The 20,320-nt window shown below is 39.6% G+C and overlaps 1 protein-coding gene across 10 annotated transcripts in view; it reads right to left on the bottom strand.

Moving 5' to 3' along the window:
* The window catches only part of CHD9 (chromodomain helicase DNA binding protein 9), an 86,140-nt gene extending 66,494 nt beyond the window's left edge, over window positions 1-19,646 (bottom strand). For 3 of the 10 annotated variants that reach the window (XM_021555025.3, XM_021555034.3, XM_021555033.3), the window contains exons 1-4: window positions 19,520-19,646; window positions 11,669-11,750; window positions 9,865-9,953; window positions 2,804-4,406 (exon numbers count right to left, since the gene is read on the bottom strand). In XM_021555025.3, the coding sequence (XP_021410700.3) occupies window positions 2,804-4,240 (1,437 nt within the window). In that variant the 5' untranslated portion in view covers window positions 4,241-4,406; window positions 9,865-9,953; window positions 11,669-11,750; window positions 19,520-19,646. Of the gene's footprint in view, window positions 1-2,803; window positions 4,407-9,864; window positions 9,954-11,668; window positions 11,751-14,856; window positions 14,903-19,342; window positions 19,390-19,519 lie in introns of those variants that run through there. The other 7 variants (XM_021555027.3, XR_014957892.1, XM_085589595.1 and 4 more) reach the window with 7 other exon arrangements.
* Window positions 19,647-20,320: the final 674 nt, after the last annotated feature.

The raw sequence follows: 20,320 nt of genomic DNA, 5'->3' as shown, positions 1-20,320 counted from the left end.
TACTTTATGCTCTCAAACTAACTCTGATGAAAAATGCATGATGTAAAATTAAGGGTGCAATTTATTTATAATTCTGATCTAATTACAGCAGAAAGCATATTAGCACTATAAGACAGTATTTTTAATTCTGCAGTATTATTATACCAAACAGATTATATTAATTTTTAAATTAATTTCATCAAAAGAATAACCATACAAGTAAAAATGTTATGAGTATGCTTGCTCTCAAATACTGAAACAAGTATTTAATGTTCTTCCTTAATTTAAATAACCTCAGTCTAACTACAGTTAAAGATCTTTGGTTGTCTAATATTGGGTCTGTTCCAATTTCTACAGTTCATTAACTATTTCATAAAATAAAGTTATTTTTTCTGAGAAAACATCAACTATTATCAAACTGAAAGTGTTGAAAAAAAAAACCAACAACTAAATTCACTAGTAACTGTTTCCTCAATATGAATTAAAGTCAGTGTGAAATACTGTCTTGTTAAAAAATTAAAAGTTCACTTAACTGCTACATATGAAACTTGTCAAAATCCCTTTCCAACTGACTCTTACCTAAAGCAAACCAGTTTTAGGAAGATCAAAATTCCTTCTCCCTTTACCCCATCTTTTTCCTCCCTGGTTAAACTGCACACATTTGTAAAAAGCTCTAACAGAACTAACTCATATTGAACTTGAAATTCTAAAAAGAGATCAAAGAATAGAAGTGAGAGCTACAACCAAAGCCCTTCTCAGAATAGTAGTCAGTCAAAGGAAAGATCTGAAACACTTCAGTAATTGCCATACTTTTCCATTTCTATTCATACTACATACTCCACTGATTTAAAAAGGCTTCTACATTGTTTGCTTCTGTACATTCCTCAACAGTTTGACAGCTACCAGTTCACAACCAGTTTTTGAAGGAGACATTAAACATCTGTCTGACCAGATAAACTCAAGGTCAGAATCCAATTTATACAATTTATTGCATATCCCAAAATAATAAAAACCAACCCAAGCAGTTTTATAACTATCTGGTTTCTGGCTGTTTCATTTCAAAGAGGAAAAACATTAAAATTTCAAATACTGCAAAGTTGCTTTGTTTTCACACCATGATAAAAACAAAACCAAACCCCTAAACTTTAAAGGCTCTCCACAGATCTCAGAACTTTCCCTCTATTCCTTGATACAAAGCAAAATGCTAAAACTGATGTCAGTGAGATCGAAGCAAGTCTGGAAAGGTTCTGACAAATACAACACAAAAGTCCCAGCACTAGAAAGTTGTATTAGACCCGCTTTTCATTGCCTAGCTTATATCCCACATGCTCCTCAAAAATGATACTAATCCCTGAGTTTCTCACCAGCCCCAAGTTTTCCTGGAATCCATTTCCTCTTCACCCTTCATCCCAAGTATGCTCAGGGAGGCCAAGAGCCCCCACACCTCTGTTCCCAGCCCCTGGCAGGGAATGGGGCACTGCTCCCAGGACAGGACTGAGGACTGCACACACACAGTCTGACAGGATCTCCTTCCCCTGCGAGCTGCTGGAGCCTCTGTCTTCAGCTTACCGGGATCCCTGACAAGAGGGTGCTACTTGGGTGCACCCTCTTTTGTTTCTTTAGGCAGGGAAGGAGAAAGGAAATGTTTATCAAAACCAACAGATTGCATCTCCTGCATCATTCCGTTAATCAAGCTCATCTGAACCGCACTGCTGGATACCTGTGTTCCATTAACATCACACCACAGTTTACAGAAAAAGTTTCACTGGTAGGAATTGACAATTACACGCTCCATAAACATAAGCAGAAGTTGTAATGGAGAAGCAATCTACTGAACCAAGACCAAAGATTAAGCCTGTTAAGCCGTTATCTCTACACTAATGATCTAAAATTAATGGGGGGGAAGGAAAACTGCTACATTGTCTCCTTCACAGGCCTGTGTCCTACAAACTAAGAGAAGCACAAGTCAGTAGTTAAGGTCCTTGGGCCTTCCCCATTTTTTTTTTTTTTTCAGAAAGACAACATTCTATATTCTCAGGTGTAGAGAATATTGGTAGCAAGAATACAGAAGTAACAGTTACTAAAACCTTTTTAAACCTGTCTCCTGTAAATTCTGTTTGATCTCAGAGTTGCATCTGTTTTGAAACGCACAGATTGAAAAATAGCTAACCATTTTTATGCTATATTGTCCTTCTCATGGAGGACTCAAATACTTGCAGTAGATGGGCACATTATACTAAAACAACTGTTGAATTTTTTGATTTAGCCAAAAATAACAAAATCCGACATAGACATAGCATTTTATATGTTTTCTATTATAACTGAACACATGAAAATCAAGAAAAATACGTGTGTATTTTTAGGCAATGAGCATGAGCACAAAGACACAAAGCAAAGGAAGAGCAACAACATAATCACCACAATTCTTGGAGAAAATCAGCCATACAAACCTTACCAAAGGTATTAAAAGCATGTTTCTCTAATTTTCAAGACAATAAGCCATTATATTAACATCAAAATCATAAACCAGTAAATTTTCTCTGTTGTACTTCACAAGTACAAGCAGCAGAAGGAGCAACACCATTTTATCTGAATAAGATCATGTAGTCTTGCTTTTTGCAGTGATAGGAAAACAACAGGAGAAAGCAATGTCTGCATCAACTGGTTAGGTTTCTTCCTCCTAAACTAGACTTCTTCAGGGTCAAATAACAACTCGGAGACTTCAGTTATCATGCTTTGACTCAAACACCAGTCACTATTATTCATTTCACCCCATCAACCAAATCAAATAATTCAAACCCCCACTCCCAAAATCCCTACATACCTGTCCTTGTAAGGTTGCACGACTTCTGCCTTGCAGGTGCTGATTAGAAACTGAAGAATGCCAAGGATGGATCTGAGTTTGAGACGGTGGCCGAACGAGTTCGGATGACGATGTCACTTGCTGTGGGGTTATGTGGTGTTCTAGGTCATGCTCTAAAACATGGCTTGTGCTATCCTGAACAAACGCAGAGTCATCGAACTGTGGCAGAAGGTCTTCCTGCAAGAGGTCATCTGGGTCAAGTCCTGTGAATGGTTCATTGTGAGTCTCCACTTGATGAAGTAAGTTGTCATCTAAAGATGTAAAACCATTGCTTTCAATAGAGTCAGTGAAATGGCTTATCTGAGAAGCAGAACCAGTAGAAGCTGGAAAATTCATATTCACAGGAGAGAGTTTCGAACTACTAAAGTTGCCCTGAGGATGCGCAGAATGCAACATTTGAAAAGTACTTGAATTCAAGGCTGTGTTAGGATTCAACATGTGCTCAGTTGCTTCTTGCTTGGTCCCTGTTTGAGATGTAAAGGCATCGCTTCCAGTGAAGTCAGAGATAGAGTGTGTCTGCTGGCTAGTAGAAAGAGCTGTTGTAGGCTGAAGGAGGCTGGTAGGAGAAATGTGATTATTTGAGTAGGAATACGGAGATGAAAATTGCTGACTATTACTGACCGAACATGGAGTAATAGTTGGGGACTGTCCATCAAAATTTCCTTCTTGATTCCCACAAAAATGTATAGAAGTACTTGCAGTTTGAGAAAACTGTTGAACAGACAGAGGCTGCTGTGAAGTCGATGGATTAGAAACTGAAGGTGGGTGGTTGACACTGACTCTGAGGGAAGTAGACACGTTAACTTCCATGAAGTCTTTTGGCTGACTCAGAGCATCCTGCCCTGTGTTGTTCCTGCTCTGCTGTGGCCGTAGGGAGGCACACTGATGCTGTGGTTCATTAGCCTGAAATAAGGCAAAGTCATGGTGTGCTACAAAGCTTTTGTTTTGCTGCATAGACTGAGAATGTCCTTGGTGAAAAGGGGACCCATTTTGATTTGAAACAGTTGTGGCAGTTTGATGACCCCACATAGGACTACCATCAGCCACATCTGGAAACATCCCATTGGACTGGTTTTGCGGATGAACTGGTGAACAATTGAATTGAGAGTGTGGGGATAAGACATTGTCAGCTGAGCTATTAAAAGACTGATTTACTGAGTGAAGCTTCAGTGAATCATACTGATTCAGCTGATCAAACTCACTCATCTTTTGTTGATTTTGAGCATCTTGCACATGGTTCAGTGAGTCTATGTGCAAAGGTTCAAATTCTGCACCCAAATTCAATTCATCAACAAGTGAAACAGGTCCAGGTTGAACAAAGGCATCATCTGACAAACCTTCTAAGGTCTCACTAAAAAGATTGGCATCATCAAAAAAATCCATCATAGGATCAGTCATCTTGAGAGGTCTGTTCTGCTTTTGCTCTCAACTCCAAGTGGAGTCAATTTTGTCTCTCCACAGTGAACAGAAACAAATGACATCCAGCGGTCACCACCTTATCCAAGGCATGCCAACAGCCATTAGTGCTTCTGATGAAACATTCGTCTTCGGGTGTTAAAGCATCCTGAGGGAGAGGAGTGGGGCGGGGGGGGAAAGGAAAAATTTAATTACTCTCCTTATCCTTCCCACCCCTGCCCAACACTTTTAAGGCTATTTGATACTTTGTTCATAACTTTAGCTACACCAAAAATCAAGCAAGTTATTTTTGCTTATACTTGATACACTGTACAGGTTTTATAATTTTTGCCCCTTATAAAAATATGTTTTAAATGTAATGGTTTTATTTGTTTAATTCACTCAAAGCAGAGTTTTAGATTCTCCTTGGTTATATTCATTAAAACTACCAAATTGCACCAGAATTGGGTTTTAGTGCTCCAGGATTAGAATTTGTTTATAGCAAAGAAATCATACATATGCAAGATGTATGTAATAATTCTGTATACTTAAAACAAAAATACTTGAAAGTTTATAAACTACATTTAAGTCGAAGCTTCATTTCATTAGGAGAAACTGGGATACTTAGTTTCTTGTATTTAAGTTTCATTAGGCAAGTTCCTGAGAAACTGTATTTTATCACACTTAAGACATAACAGACCCTTCTTAGAAGGGAAGACAAGAGTCTGAATACAATGATATACAAAAAAAACCCCACAAAAAGAACGAGCTCTGGTTCAAAGGAGTTTGCACCCCTAGTTTTGAAACATTTGAAACTATTCATAGTATCGCTAAGTGATCACCAATTAATTGATTTGCAGTCAGGGATTTAAGGAAAGTTGAAAAAGCATTTAGCCTAAAAACTCCCAGATTTATAGTGCAATCAAACAGAATGGGAAATGACTGAAAATGTGTGTCTGTGATAATGTACTTCCCCAGATAACTGGTAACCCTGTAGAATAGGGAAGCAATCACTTCAAATTAGCACCTTCACGGAATAGTAACTCCTTTATCCTGTCAATACATATGTCTAATTAAAGAAAAAAAAAAACCTGAAGAAAACCAGCCATAACTTTTAATTCCTGACCCTCCTATTAAAGCTCACCTTCAATTGCAATTCCTCCTTAATGAATTTTCCTAAGAATGAGTATAGAATCCTTCCAGAAATGAACACCCTGTAAATCTGACATATTCTCTGATGGAAAAGGTTCATGCTGAACCTACTAAGCCCAATGTACTTCTTGGCAAGCTGATGAGAACCCATTCTGCATATACTCCTAGGTCACTGAAGGTGGTGTGACCATAGAATAAAGCCAGACTTAAATTCACAAACCTCCTTTAGGGTTTGAGTGTATGAAACTTCTGGTGTGTACAGAGGGATCCTGTATCGTCCTAAGAGACACTAATCAGGTATGGTGTCAGTGAGGAGGAGAACAAGCATGATTAAAATGAAGTGACAGAAGCTTAGGGAGATGACACCTTAGCACAGCAAAGCTACGGTGGATCCTAGATTATACATGTGCAAGTTATTGCTTAAATTTGGGATCTCCTGAAGTCCCAAGATAGAGAACGCATTAATATACATTAGACCTCATTATCTTCTAACGCTGATTAAGTTGTCTACTTACAATTAAAAGCAACATAATGATGATTTTCCCAGAATGAAACACCTTCCAATAGATGATAAACAAGCAGCAGGATCCAGGTAGAAGGTCTGGCATGGGTTATAACATTGCTAATATAATGATATCTCATCCTAGTTTATCTCAACACAAAAGATAAGTCAGGAGAGAGCTATTTTAGCTCAGAAGAAAACCAATTCTGATTAAGTACAAGGAAAAAAAAGTTGTAGAACGAAACAAATGTAATTCAAGAAACCCCACTGAGGAAAGATAAGATGGAAACTATGGTAGCCATGGTAAAATGTCATGTTCCAGGCTATCAAGAACTACTGATAAAAATCTCAAATTTGAAGCTTGTATCACTAAGTTGACATACTGAGTCTGATCAATTTTTGCTAACTGGAAAAAAAAGCAGAGGGAAAAAGAGATATTTCTTCGCTCTTTAGCAAAATAGATCCCAAGAATGTACAATCATTAACTAGTATACATGCTCTTCATTGTAGAAGTCTAGAACTACTCAACAGGACTAAAAGAACCCTGTATTAAAAGTCACATACACCAGACACTCTCCTCCTGTTTTACTGACTGTGTCCCTTTACAGTAAGGAAATGGAGAAAAGCTTCCAGAACAGCTGGAATTACTGCAGCACACTCAGAGCTGGCCTCACAGAAATTTACTTCTTGGCTCAAAAACCAAGAAACATTTTCCATCATCATTTTTCTTACTTCCTTTCAGTATAAGGAAAACAAAAGAGGAAATAGTGAAAAAATAATATGAACACTCCTTTTAAAATGCAAAGGTTTTATAACACAAATAAATTTTGGTATAAATAGGAAACATAACCTGAAGATGTCAGCTTCACTTTAAGGATCCAAGCAAGTTGGATGGTACAGATGAATTTCCAAACTGAGAAATCTGAAGGCTAGATACACAAGAAACCTCTTCCAGCTTATTAGACCAATATAAATTTATTATGAAGAAAGCTTATTTGTAAATTGGAGATTGTGAAGCAACAAAAAAAAACCCCAAAATAACCCCCACAACCAACCACCCAAATGTCTTTTGGAAAGAATACCACTATCAATAGCCTGAACAGAAGTCTGTTGCAAAGAGAGTTTGGGTTTTGACCAGGGGAGTACTTTTACCCATAGTCTTCAAGGAAACTTCATGTCTGTCTTATACCAGAAGAAAAGGAAAACAAGATCTGTTTCACGGAATACATAAAAAAAACCTGAACTCACACAAAAACCTAAGGGAACAGATAGCAAATTTGATTCTGAAAACAAAGTGGGAGTAGCAGTAAAAAGAATAAATTAAATTATACACATTAGAATTTATTGTATTTCATGGCATTTTTGAGTACTTTTGCTGAAGTGATAACAGAACACAAGCTACTCTAGTTATGACCAAGTAAATCAGGTGGAGCTTAAGCACTTTACCATGATATCCACACTTTCAAACTTTGATACACAAGGCAGCACTGCTTCACATGACTGATGTATGACAGTACTAAAGATAAATCAGTGACTTTGGTGTCCATTTTTTCTCAAAGGAAGTTGAAACCATGGCTATTCAGAAAAATAACAGAAGCCATCTTAGAGAGAAGCTAGGAACAAGTTAGCAACCACAAGGACTTAAAACAAGTCATAAAAACATGACATAACAGAAATCCAGCCTATGGGAAAAGGACACGGTCATAGTTAGGGAAGAGTTTTACATTATATGCTTGCAAAGGGTTTGCTTTTGGGGATTTTTTAGAGAAGCAATGCAACCGGCACAACAAACAAGAAGTCTGCTAGAGACTGAAAAAATCCCTGTATTTGCTAAATTCTATGTAACATGCAACAGTATGACAGCTTTATGGCTTGCTGTGATTTTCCCATCTATTAGCAGATGGAATACTGTATCAAAAAAGGTGCATGGTAAAACCCAGACACTCAAAAACTGATCACTTCTGCACAATATTTAGAAATGAGACATCACCTTCCCAATATTAAAAGACAATTACACTATCATTACTTGTCAGATTTTAAATAAAGCTTTGGCCAAGTTCAAAAGGTGAGTTAATTAAATAACACTGAAGTTACTTCCTGCTGATGTGCCAATATAATTGGTATTTTACCATAGATTTAAAGATCAATGTGCATGTTAAATTTAAAAGGCACAGACGGCCACAGCTTCCTCAAAATCCCAGTAATATAGAAGACCAAAAAAAGAACATGTAGTAGATATAAACTCTTTTATTCCCTAACAGAAAGGACTGTCTGTACTGGAGTGCCATGGTATCTGTACCTAAATATGGATTGAAAAGATGCATTTTCTTACTGTTATCGCTAAAATTTGGATAAAACTTGGTTGGGTAGCCCAAATAAAAACCCATACATCCAATTGTATATATACAGATGCATTATTTTAGATTAAAATTACTTTTCATTTCTATGAATTTCTAATTATGCATTTCTAACTATTTTTGATTATGAACCATCCCTGTAGTAAAATCATACCCTCAACATACTGGTTTTGTTTAGAATTCTTTTTCTGCTACAGAGTTCACAGACATCATGCTAAATAGTCAAAAGATCACTCAAGAACCTTGAATTTTAATTTGAAGATTATGAAGATTTGAAACACATGGGCTTAAACAAAATTCTCAGAACTGAGTTCCAGTCCATGGTTATAGTTCCAGCTCTGAGTAAGAGCAAAGAACTGGAGCACACTGGCTTGTGTGTGCTTGTCAGACTAATCACAGCAGTCTGTTACCATACCTACACTGATCCTGCTTGCACCAAGCACCCCATGTAGCTGTTTCCCTTTCTCTACTTCCCAGACATGCACAAACACCCTTCACCACTCATCCTTTCATTCAAGTAGGCTCTGGAAAATAAATATAACAAATGTAAATAAGAAAAAAAACGTAGCTAGCTATTTGTTAAGGTTGTCCATGGAATTTCAAAGCAGCCAACAATACAAATGACATTTTACTTGGGAAGAAAATCTATCTTCCAATGCAACTGAAGACAAATTTCTACCATTCTCAACCATGTCTGCCTTCACTGTGAATAGCAGATCTTCTTTAATGAGAACAGGTTTGCTTAAGCTGAATAGAGCAAAAGCAGCCCAAAGAGAACGTGTATCACAGAACTCTGCATAAAACAACATGGTATTAAAAAGCCCCACAGCAATGCTTAGGCTACTTAGTATACTTCATTAATAGATCCAGGTCAACATTAATTTTTAAATCAAGGTAAATTTATGAAGCCTCAAAATGATACTTCAGTAAGCCATACTTAATAAATGGAGAGAAAACATAATAACAAATTCTGTAATGTATGAAGTAAACATAGCTTAAACTTAGTTGTTTTCTTCAGAGATCTACAAAAATTAAAAATACCTACCAGTAGCTTTTTGAAAAAATCATATTTTCTACAGAATCTTTTAAAATATTTTTTCCTATTGTTTTGACGTGCAGGTACCACAAAGTTTCTTCAGATTAAGTAAGGTTTATGTTATTGAGAAGAAGTGTTGTTTGTTTTGATTGCACAAAATTCAGACCCTTTGCTTTGGTTGCATTCCAAGTTAGAATCACTTTCTTTCAAAACTCTGAATTCAAAAGATGTATGGCAAGATGCAGAGTTAAAACCCATAGAACTGTATATATATCAGAAAATGACTCTCAAATCACAGACCAATTTATAAATTCTTTACCTATATACCACTGTTTCTCTGTCTGTAATACTAGGAATTAGTGATTTAGAGCATTAATCCTTAGACATATGAATTCCAAAGTTTAGTTATTAGCTTGGGTCAAAATTAACAGCTAGCACAGGCACCTAATGAACCCTATACTCTGTAAAAGTTACTGATAAAACTTTAAGACAAAACTAAGTTGCTGAAATCTTCTAAATTAAAAATATATTTCAAGATAATTAAGAAAATGACCCTAGTCAAAATAAAAGATATTCTTACCCATGAATATAGAACACATCTCTTTAATGAAGAATTGAAAAACTCAGAGCTGCGTTTTAAATCCAGATGGATACCTCATCATCAGAGACCTGAAAATGAAGCATGTCAAACAAGTCATACAATAACCAACTTCAGGAGTGTACATTCAAATACAATACCTGAAACTCAAAAACTCACTAGATACCATAAGACCAAGAACAGCAGAATTAATACAAAATCACTAGTAGCTATGATTTTGTGTCTGGTAAATAGATACATATTCATTTTGTAGTACTACTAAAAATAACCCAAGTCTACAAGCCCCTTAAGATGAAGGGTAGTTTGTGCCACAATACCAAAAAGTTTAGGCTAACTTTAAGACAGGATATAAGTACTCCAACAACAGCAAAAAGAAAAATTCTGAGGTTAGGTTTTAAACCTGTCAGTCTGAGAAGCCCTGTACATGTCTTTTAACAGCATGGAGCTGTTCCACTCTGACAGTGGACTTCAATGGGAACTGACAGTGCCTTTTGGGGAGAGAATACCTGCATGACAGTTTTATCCTGTTCCTTGCCTTGGCAATAGGTAGAGGAGCTCAATTTCAAGAGGTTCTTTTTTAATCTGAAAGAGGCTTCAAAACATTACAAAGTTTAAGGGAAAAGGGGAGGGGCAGTTCTAGGGCCACTGTGTAAAAGCCTCAAAGTACACAAAACTACTCTCTAACACTGAAAGACAGACAGAAAGCTTGTATATGAACTGATATTTTACACCAGTGTTTTTCCATTTCAAAAACATGATTATTGTGTCCAAGGCACCAAACATCCTCCAATTCCAATACAGTGGTTCCACTCTTCCTAAATACAGTTTTGTCATGCCAAAGTCTTTAATGCTTTTGCAGAGCTAAACTTTGTTAAAAGATAACATGGCATATAATACTGCATTGAGAAGCAGATTTTAACACAGTTATTTCCTCTCCGTGCATCTTTGAAACAATGCTGAAGCATACGTGGAAGATATAAATTGGTTATAGCAGCTACCAAATCCTGCAGTGTTTCAGAAAAAAAAAAAAAGGTACTAATTTGGTACAAAAATTGCTACATTTATCCTCTTCCTATTATTCAGTAACTTCCCAATACTTTTTCCAAGGTTGCTAAATAAAATGTTTCTGCTCTGCAATAATAGGGACACTTAATTCAGAGAAGTATTTTTCTAAAATTCATATGAGATAAGCATGTACCTAACATATACCTAGGGGAAAGTTGCTAAAATACCTTTATCTTTGTTTACCATTTATGTGAACTGATAGTAATTTTGTATCAAAACAGACAGAAAACTTGCTCTAGATGTTCCTTTTTTCTGTACTGGAAATCCCATCACACAAACAGAGCTGCTGTAATGCACAAGTCCTCTTCACATTCAGAAATTAGAAAGGAGTTTGAAACTATTTAACTGTTAGGTCCTATGCCACATTTTAATCTTTTTTTCTTTTTCTTTTTTTTTTTTTTGTTCTCAGTCTCTGCTTATTTAAAAGTTCTTTGTTGGCTAAATAAAGTTAAAGGATAAGTATTTTACAATATATACACTACCTGAATAGAGGCATTCAAAAATTTATTATTTGAAAAAAAAGAAAAAACCTGAAAACTTGCAATCAAGTTATTTATTCTACCTGTAAGAGTTCAACAGTAAATAAAGAAATCTAATTCACCTGTAACTACCATATAAGATAAATGCAAGTTTAAGTTATTGGCTAAAACAGCTGTATATCCTTCCTCAGCTAGCCTGTTCTTAAATCCTCAAGATAAAGAGAAAAAAAGATGTTTCTTACGCTTTAGAACAGTGTCCATTGGTTGAACAGCTTCCAATATGGAGACAATTTTGGAATACTTAAAAGTTTGAAAAATCCTACACTGAAAGGAAGAAAAAAACCACATGTAACTAGATACACATTCACCAGGTCTGCAATACATTACTCTAAATGTGAAATACAAAAAATTCTTCTGACAACAGAAGATTCACTAATGATTATACGAAATGCCAAAGAGAAATTTACACAAAAGGAATGTAGAGCTTTTATAAGCTCCAAAATGGGATCTATCTCTACTGGTTCTCAGATAAGCTATATTGCATGTGAATTTTTAAATACACATATATACATATACATGTATCTGTTAAGTGTGATATGCTAAAAAAAAAAATCACTCTTACTAAATGTTAAGTATTACTTTTACTAAAAAAAAAAAAAAAAAAAAAAAAGGCAAGCAACAATATTTTGGCTATTTCTCTAAATATCTGCAGGAGGTGTCAGAGGATGGACCCTCTGCTCCTGGTGCCAGCAATGGGACAAGAGGAAGGGGCAGGAATGATGCCCAGGAAGTTGCCCCTGGACATGAGCAAGGAGTTCTTTGCTGTGCAGAGCCCGAGCCCTGAACAGCCTGGCCAGAGCTGTGGAGTGTCCCTCACTGGGGACATTCCAGAACTGTCTGGACACAACCCTGTGCCCTGTGCTCTGGGCAGCTCTGCTTGAGCAGGGAGGTTGGACCCGGTGATCCCACTAAGCTCATCTCCAACCTGCCCTGTGAGTCTGTGATTCTTATTTTGTATACTAAACCACAGATTTTTATACACATTTCCTTGCACGAAACAAACAACTCATTTCAATTAATTGAGAAAAGCTACACAAATTTATATTTTTTTTAAATATTATGTAAATTTTAGTAAAACAGTTTCATTTTGCACAACATCCTTGTGTGCTTTTATCTCTTCAGTCTTGGCAAATACCTTTAGAAAATTTAATAGCACCAGCTGAAGACATTATTATTTTCAACTACCTTCTTCACCTTTCTGCCAAAGGTTATTGCCCTCAAAGCACACCTGCAGAACAAAACATATAGGTGTACAGCTGCTGCTTCAGCATATAGTCTCCCAATTTAGTTTTAACCCTTCCTCTTGTTTGTTTAACAAACCCATTAGACATTGCATGAAAATGACAGAAGTGTATATATACCTTCTATTTTGTCATTTATATCTTGTGGACATTAATTGCAATAAAGGGACAATAATAATACAGAGAATGATACCATGTTAATCTGCTGCTATTGACAGAAATCTAGAAAGATACCAGGAGTTTGGAATACCTTACTGCAAAGGACAAAGTTTATCCCCAAGTCAGTTTATTTTAGTGAAAATAGCTGTTTAGAAGTTAGTATGTTCGGCCACCAGACTACTGAAGGAATCCATATTAGTAGCCAGTACTGCTCATACTATATTGCAATTTTGTTTCTCCAAAGTGTACCTGTGGAGATTTTAATAAATTTCAGGACTGCAGTGATTTCCTTCTAGTCACTTTCTTTCTAATACCAATAACAAAAACTTCCCATGCTTTGTTCTTCAGGTTTGAATTCCAATACACCCAACTTTTTTTCCTTTTAGTCTATCTGTACAAGATACAAATGTCTCTTTTGGAAATTTAGTAGTCAAAAGAGAGTAATATGTTTATAGTTTGCAGTTTGCTTCTGATCATCAATAACAGTTACAAGAACTTCCTTGTAAGTTTAAAAAGAAAATCCTCTGGTGCTGCTGAGATTTCAGATGTAAACATTACAGGCTTTCTATTGTTTTGTTATCAATTTCAGTGTTACACCTTAAATCAGACCTACAAAATATGTTTCTGAATTCTAGTATTTTTCCTCAGGAACAATTAGACCATTTTAAGATTTAGAGAAACATTTGCATTAAAAATCAGAAAAAAACCCTTTTAATTCTAACATGTGGGCTAAACCAAGATTTCATTACAAAACATAAGAGACAGAAGACTTCAAAGCACAGCTTCCTTTCAATTCATAATCTGATAATACCATATCTTCCAATAATTCTCATGTTCTACCCTGATAAGCATCCCTGTGAACTAGTGCAAGTTTATAACCTGGAAGTACCAACTAGAACAATGCAAAGGGTTGTCCCTGTTTTATTGATGCCCATGGATCCTGACTGATGAATACAGACAGCTGTGAAGGCTTGACATTGACAGAAATCTGCACTGGGGGAAAAAAAGCACAATTTCAAGTCTTGACACTGGCAGATTAGGATATGCCAGTACTTTACTAAGCAAAACAGGTTCAGACATCCTACATTTACTGGTGTAAGGAGGTTCATCTGTATCACAGGTCTGCCCCATACAGAGGGAGGCTGCATACAAGTTTTCTGTTATGTTTTTTGTTTGGTTTTTGTAAGTATATCTAAGGAGATTTGATATCAAAGTTTCCTTAAAGAGTTCCTCCCAGATACATGTTAAGCAAGACACTCTTGTGTTCACAATTTGTTCAGTATACTGTTCTTAAATTAGGAAATCAATTAAAACTAATAACTCAAGCAAAACATCATTTCTCATCTTGTCTCGTAGTTTCCAGCATAGTCAGGACATGTTCCTGAATTCACCTGCAACAGACATAGACTCCAGACAACTTTTAGTGTGACATCAGTACTCTGTTACAAGAGTCTGACAGTCAAAAAGGACTTTAGGAAAACTTCCCCAGTTAAACAGGACAATGCACATCTCTTTATTAAGAGTATTTATGAACTAATTCTTACAAACTTATCTAAAAACCTGTCTCTTAAACCTAAATTTAGGTTTAGCTTCTGAAAAACAAGAAAAAAATACTTGGAAGAAGTACTGCTGAAACAAGCAACATATTACAAGGACTCAAGCCCATTGTCTTACCTAACTGGTTTTCATGTAGGTGGAAGCTATAACTATTACCCTGTAGCTTTACTACAGGGTAATTGAAAACACAAATTTATTGTATTGAATTCTCAGGTTTCTGATAATATATGGAATATCAGATGGGCAGACTTTCATGGCATTACACAAATGAAGACTTTCTGAAGTTTAAAAGTTTCTTCACTAGGGTGTTAAGTATCAAATGTAATAAAACCATTTACTTCAAAAGCCATTTACAGAACAGATTTTGGAGGAATTTCTTAATTTTTGTGACTAGCATAAAAGAGTGAACAAACCTTTTAATACTGCTCACGTGGTACAAGGAAAGTGCCCAAGAAAACACTGCAGATGGAAACAATTTGGTAACCAGAGTTACATTTTCTAATATGACTCAGATAAAGAACAAAGTCAAAATTACTATTTGTCTCTAGAAAAACGATGGGAACATTTTTCCATCCTCCTGCAAATTCTAACTCTTGATTTCAGACTAAAACAAAAATATATCACTTACAAAGAGAAAGGTGCATGTACACTGCCAGCCTAAAGACATGAATATTTGGCAGCACCTGGATAATCTGCATGAATGAAGTTGAACATTTCAACACATCTGCTCAGTGACAGATGCCATATCTTACCAATAAATTTCTGCTGAATTCTGACTTTTAAAAAAATGCTTCCTACTTTGCAACATTTTTCTCACAGCTTAGAAAGTGAATGTAATGTAAAGTCAGCACTGAAAGTGGAACTTGGATCCAAGGTGCTTCCAAAAGTATTTTTTTACTCCATCACTAGAGCTCACTCTAAGAGGTAGCAGAGTATATGTCTGAATTCTATTACATACACATTTTGAAAGTACTCCTAAGGGCCTTGTGTTTCTGAAATCAAGATAAATCTTCATTACCCACACTGTTAGAAAATATTTAGAATTGGTCTTCTGCAAGTTTTCAACACTGCAGTTACTCAAAAACATAATCACTGTAAAACACATTGTGCTGTTCTCTTGTAACACCTGTAGAAAAAAACACTGCTTAAAAGTGGTCTCTCCTCCCTGCACTACTGTAAATAAGAAAGTTGTGTGTTCAGCTCACTCTCACATTTATGAACTGATCAGATTAAATATGGGAATCTTGCTGCTCTTTTAGCCAAAGCAAAAGCTGCAAATACTTTTCAGTTGCTGTTTCATCAGCAAAATAATAATTTTTTAGCAGGACAATTTCTTTTGCTGAAGGAGAAAGAGAATACTTCAACATTAATTATGTTAACTATCAATTCTTGAACTTTTGATTAAATAAACAGCTTTTAAATAAAGCTTTTAAATAAACACCCATTCCTGTGTATTCGGATCCCCCACATCCCTGAGGCTCCAATTCTGACTACAGGAAGAGCACTGGGAAATAGAATGGGAGCCCAAGTAAGTGTGAGATTTCAAAATCTTCATTAAGCTCACAGCTCCATGGTTTGATAGAGCCAAGACCATTAAAAGGACAACTCTAGATAGGACAATGGAAGAATATAAAGTCTTGATAAAATTAGGGTTAGGAAAGAATCTGGCTGTGATGGGCTACTGGACTTTGGTTAAACACAGAAACGTTTCAGCTGGATGATTTACAAACACAAGTACCAAGCATTACCAAGAATTCAGTTCATATATAATGGTGGAAACAAAGAGAATACTGCAATCCAGTGATGAATAGGATATGCCATTTGACTCCATTCTAAATTGCATGAAAATTACTTCAGGCACGTTGTTCAACAAGACTTATACAGAAGAAAAAAGTGCACTGTAAGGAATATGAACCCATAAAATATATAATTGTCCAGCTTACCTGTACTTTTAAAGTGTCTGAAGGATACATATACCAGAAATATAGAAAATATTTTTATTGTAAGATACATTAAAAAAACTCCTTAAAACTAACCTATAAACAAAGTGATACTTTGGTTCGTCAGTTTCAAAAAAAAGGCAATTTTAAAGCAGCAGGTCAATCTTTTGGGTTTAATCTGCTGCATCATTAACTTATCTCACTCATAAAAGCAAACGAAATTGTCTGGTTTGGGGTCTCTATAGTCTCTCAGTAGTGGTTCATGTCATACATCTTTTAGATAACACCACTAAGAATACTTTTTAAAAACCACACTCCACTTTCATCAACATTTTAGCATAACTGAGTTCTTGGACTAATCTTCAGGACCATTTACCACAAGCAGCTCATGTGAAATAAGGTGCTGAGACTCCTCAAAATTCTTGAGTGGAATTCAAATTCCACTTCTTTTTCCAGTAAAAATGATAGCCTTACTCTGAGTGGCATGAATTAGTATAGCTTCACCATGAAAAGCAGCATGGAGTTGCATAAATAGAACAATCTGGTTAAATACAAATAAGCAAGTTAGCACAAAGTAAACCAGCACAGATGCACTGTAAGTACTTAGATGCCTGCCCTTATCATCTTATAAATGCAAAGTAAACTGATGCAGCTTACTCACTAACAGGGAAAGAAAAAAGCTCCTTCACATTTACTTTAAGGTAAGAGAGTCCACAATGGTCCTTAACCACAGAGGTGTTGATACATTAAGTTCACATCCTACCTTGCTTCCCACCAACTTCTCCATGAGCCTGTGAATTATGGGCAATGGGCCTGTCACACTGATCCCTGAATTGGTTAACATTCAAAAACATTATATTAAATTTTGCTCTTTGGTTTACACAAGCTGGGCATTGAAGTCCATGGCACTTTGGAAGCCTCATCTGACAGATGTGGGAAGAATGAAAAAATCATTATTAGTTACAGGTATAAGGTGTTGAGGCTGTGTAGAAACTATTAAACCCAAAAGCTATGAATTTCTACTGTTTCTTTAACAGTTCACAAAGTCTAAGATAGGAATAATTATTGATTTAAAAATATTTACCTTGTGAAACTTAAGAAAAAGTTGATCTGTGCAACAATGAACTAAAATTCAGAGACCGGATAAAAATCCAGTTTTTGCTCAAAAATGACTCAATATTAATATTCTGCCTTAAATTATAAACATATTTATAACCACACACAAATGATTACATGTAAAAGAAGGTGAAATAATTATTTTTACCTCACACCTGCCAACTGGGAACTTGATGGTGTCGAATGATCCAGGTTTAAAAACAGTTGCAGTGAGCTTTCAGGAGGAGCCTAGTTCTCCTCAGAGAGGAGAGTTACTTTTTAAAGCTACTTCTTAAAAGTCTCAAAAAACACACAAGAAAACTAGAAACCCTATCCTGTCACAGAATTTGTTACTTTGTCCCCCATGTGCAGGGATTGTAACAGTGAAGGGTTCAGCTATTCTTCTACAGAATGGAGGGAGACTGAGCTGTATTTTCTCACACTGATGAAGTTAAATGGCTTTCATAACTGAAGGAAGTTCTCAGCTCCTAAAAATTCAAAGCACTTATGATACAACAGTGAAGACAGCAAACCATTTGTTACAAACTGAAAGTGTGTGCATCAAGCTTGTTGTCAAAGCTATCCAGCCAAAATGAGAGAATTCAGAATCCTTTCCAGCTGGTTTTTATCCCTATTCACAAAAATTTGTGTGCAAAGAAGAAATGAAGAGGTTTTCACCTTTCAGTGTGTTAAGACTCAGTGGGAAATGTGACAATTTCTCCAGTTCACTTAAATAAAGATGCATGCCACCTATCCACCCAGTGCCATCTACCAATAGTACCGAAGTGGCCTCAAAATCCTCTCATCGTCCCCGAAGGAGGTCAGCTTGCAGACCCTTCCTGGAAAATGCCAGTCTGCAAATTCTAACCCTGCACTTTGACAGCTAAATCCCCTTCTAAGTCTCCACCCATGCAGTAGGAACCCGTGGCCATGCAGCAGCAGCTCTCCTCACCCCAGAAATCTTGCAGCCCAGAAGGACAGCAGACTGCATGCCCACCTCCATCTCTCCCAGACACACCTCACCCACTGTCAACCCTCCCCTGTCACCTTCCTTTCCCCCACTCCTGGGGATCATGCTGTGGTCAATCCAAGCCAGTGGGCTGCCCAACTCGGCTCCCCTTTTTCTTACTGCTTCTCTTGCCCTGGGAAATTATTTTAATTCCGACCTCTACCCACCTGTATTATCTTGTGTGGTGAGAAGCCAGGTCTGCCATGCCCACTGCTCTGCCTGGGAGGCTCTGCATCCCTTCCCTACCTCGCACTCCCTTCCTAAACGACACAAGGTGGCCGGGGATATTTCTGCCCTCCCTACCTTCATCCACCCAACCCTTTTATCCCACTGCCACCTCCTCGGTGGGGGATAGGGACATGCAGTCTTTTCCTCTTGACTTCCCAAAGGAGACCAGCCCTCTTCCCTTCGCCCTGCCATCTTCTTACCTGTAAGAGGGCAGGACGTGCAGGCTCTCCCCCACCCTGCGACCCCGGGAAGGCCCAATTCCTCCCCTCCAACTTCGCCCCCACCCCGGCCACCCCTGAGCGCCGTGGCGGGGCCCGCATCCCCGGGCGCCCCCGCCGCCTCCATCCCGCCCGCTCCACCCGCGCCGCCCCCGGGAAAAGCCTCGCCTCGCCGCCGCCCCCCTTCCTCCTGCCACCTCCGCCGGCGAGGTGCGAGCGGCGGGCGCGCAGCCCCGCGCCCGGCGGCGAGGGGCGGAAGCGGGCGGGGGCGGCGGCGGGGCGAGCCCGGGTGCCGAGCAGGCCGCGTCGCGCCGACCCCGGCGGCGGCAGGGGCGGGCAGGGCCGGCGGGGCCGCCCGGTGTCTCCGGCACCTGGAGCGTGGCCTGCCCGTCCCTCCGCACGTACTCACCGCCCGGTTCGCCATTACGGAGCCGCCGCCGCTGCCCGGCAGGAGGCGGCGATGCCCCACGCCTGTGACAGCTCCGCGCCGGGGCGGCCGCGGGCGGGCGCGACGGGTTCCCCTCCCCCCCGCGGGGATTCCCCCCGTGTCCCCCCCCGGGAGCCGGCGGGCGAGGGCGGCACTCACCGTGCGGTGTCGCAGGCCGGCGGGCGGCGCGGGCGGCGCTCGGCGCTGTCCCCGCGCCTCTCCCCGCTCCTCCCCGCGGGCGCTGCGCGGGAGGGGCCCCGCGCGGGGGGGCAGGCGGGGGGCGAAGTTTCACTCGCTCCGCGCCGCGACCCCAGCGGCCCCAGCGAACCCGCGGGGACGGGCTGGGGGGCGCATTTGCATATTTGTCACCCCCGCGCTGATTGGCCGCCCGCGTGGGGGCCGCCGCCGCGCGCTGACACGGCGGCTCGGCTCGGGAGGGAGGGAGGGAGCGGCGTGAGGGGAGGAAGAGGCGGGCGGAGCGGGGAACGGGGCGCGGGAAGGGGCGTGCGCGGGGCGGGGATGCGCGGGGGGCGGAGAGGGGACCCGGGAGCGTGCGAGTTTCCTTCCCGAGACACCTTCGCTCTCCCGCCGCAGCCCCCGCGGGAGGGGCAGCCCTGGCGGGGCGGGGGCGGGCGGCGCGGAGCCGATGGAGCGGTGCGTGCGGCGGGCTGGGCACATCCAATATGGCCCCTGCGCCGGGAGAAGCCAATCCCGGGCGCGGTTACTCCGGAGGCTCCGGCGGAGGCCGGGCCGGGATGCGGGGCAGGCCCCGGCCGGCGGGGGGAGCGGGGATTTTCCCTGGGAAAGGGAAACTTGGCGCTCCGGAGCGTTTTGGCGAGGCGCTCACGCAGCCGCTCTGGGCGGCCCGGCCGTGCCTCCGGAGGAGCGCGCCCAGCAGCGGGAATGCCGCCTTCGCTCTAGGAAACCGCGGGGGCGCGTTTGACACCGGCACTGGGGATG

This window comes from Lonchura striata, chromosome 11, assembly GCF_050655825.1.
Source record: "Lonchura striata isolate lonStrDom1 chromosome 11, ASM5065582v1, whole genome shotgun sequence".
NCBI lineage: Eukaryota > Metazoa > Chordata > Aves > Passeriformes > Estrildidae > Lonchura > Lonchura striata.
The sequence above is the reverse complement of the archived record's forward strand: the minus strand, read 5'-3'. Positions and strand labels throughout refer to the sequence as shown.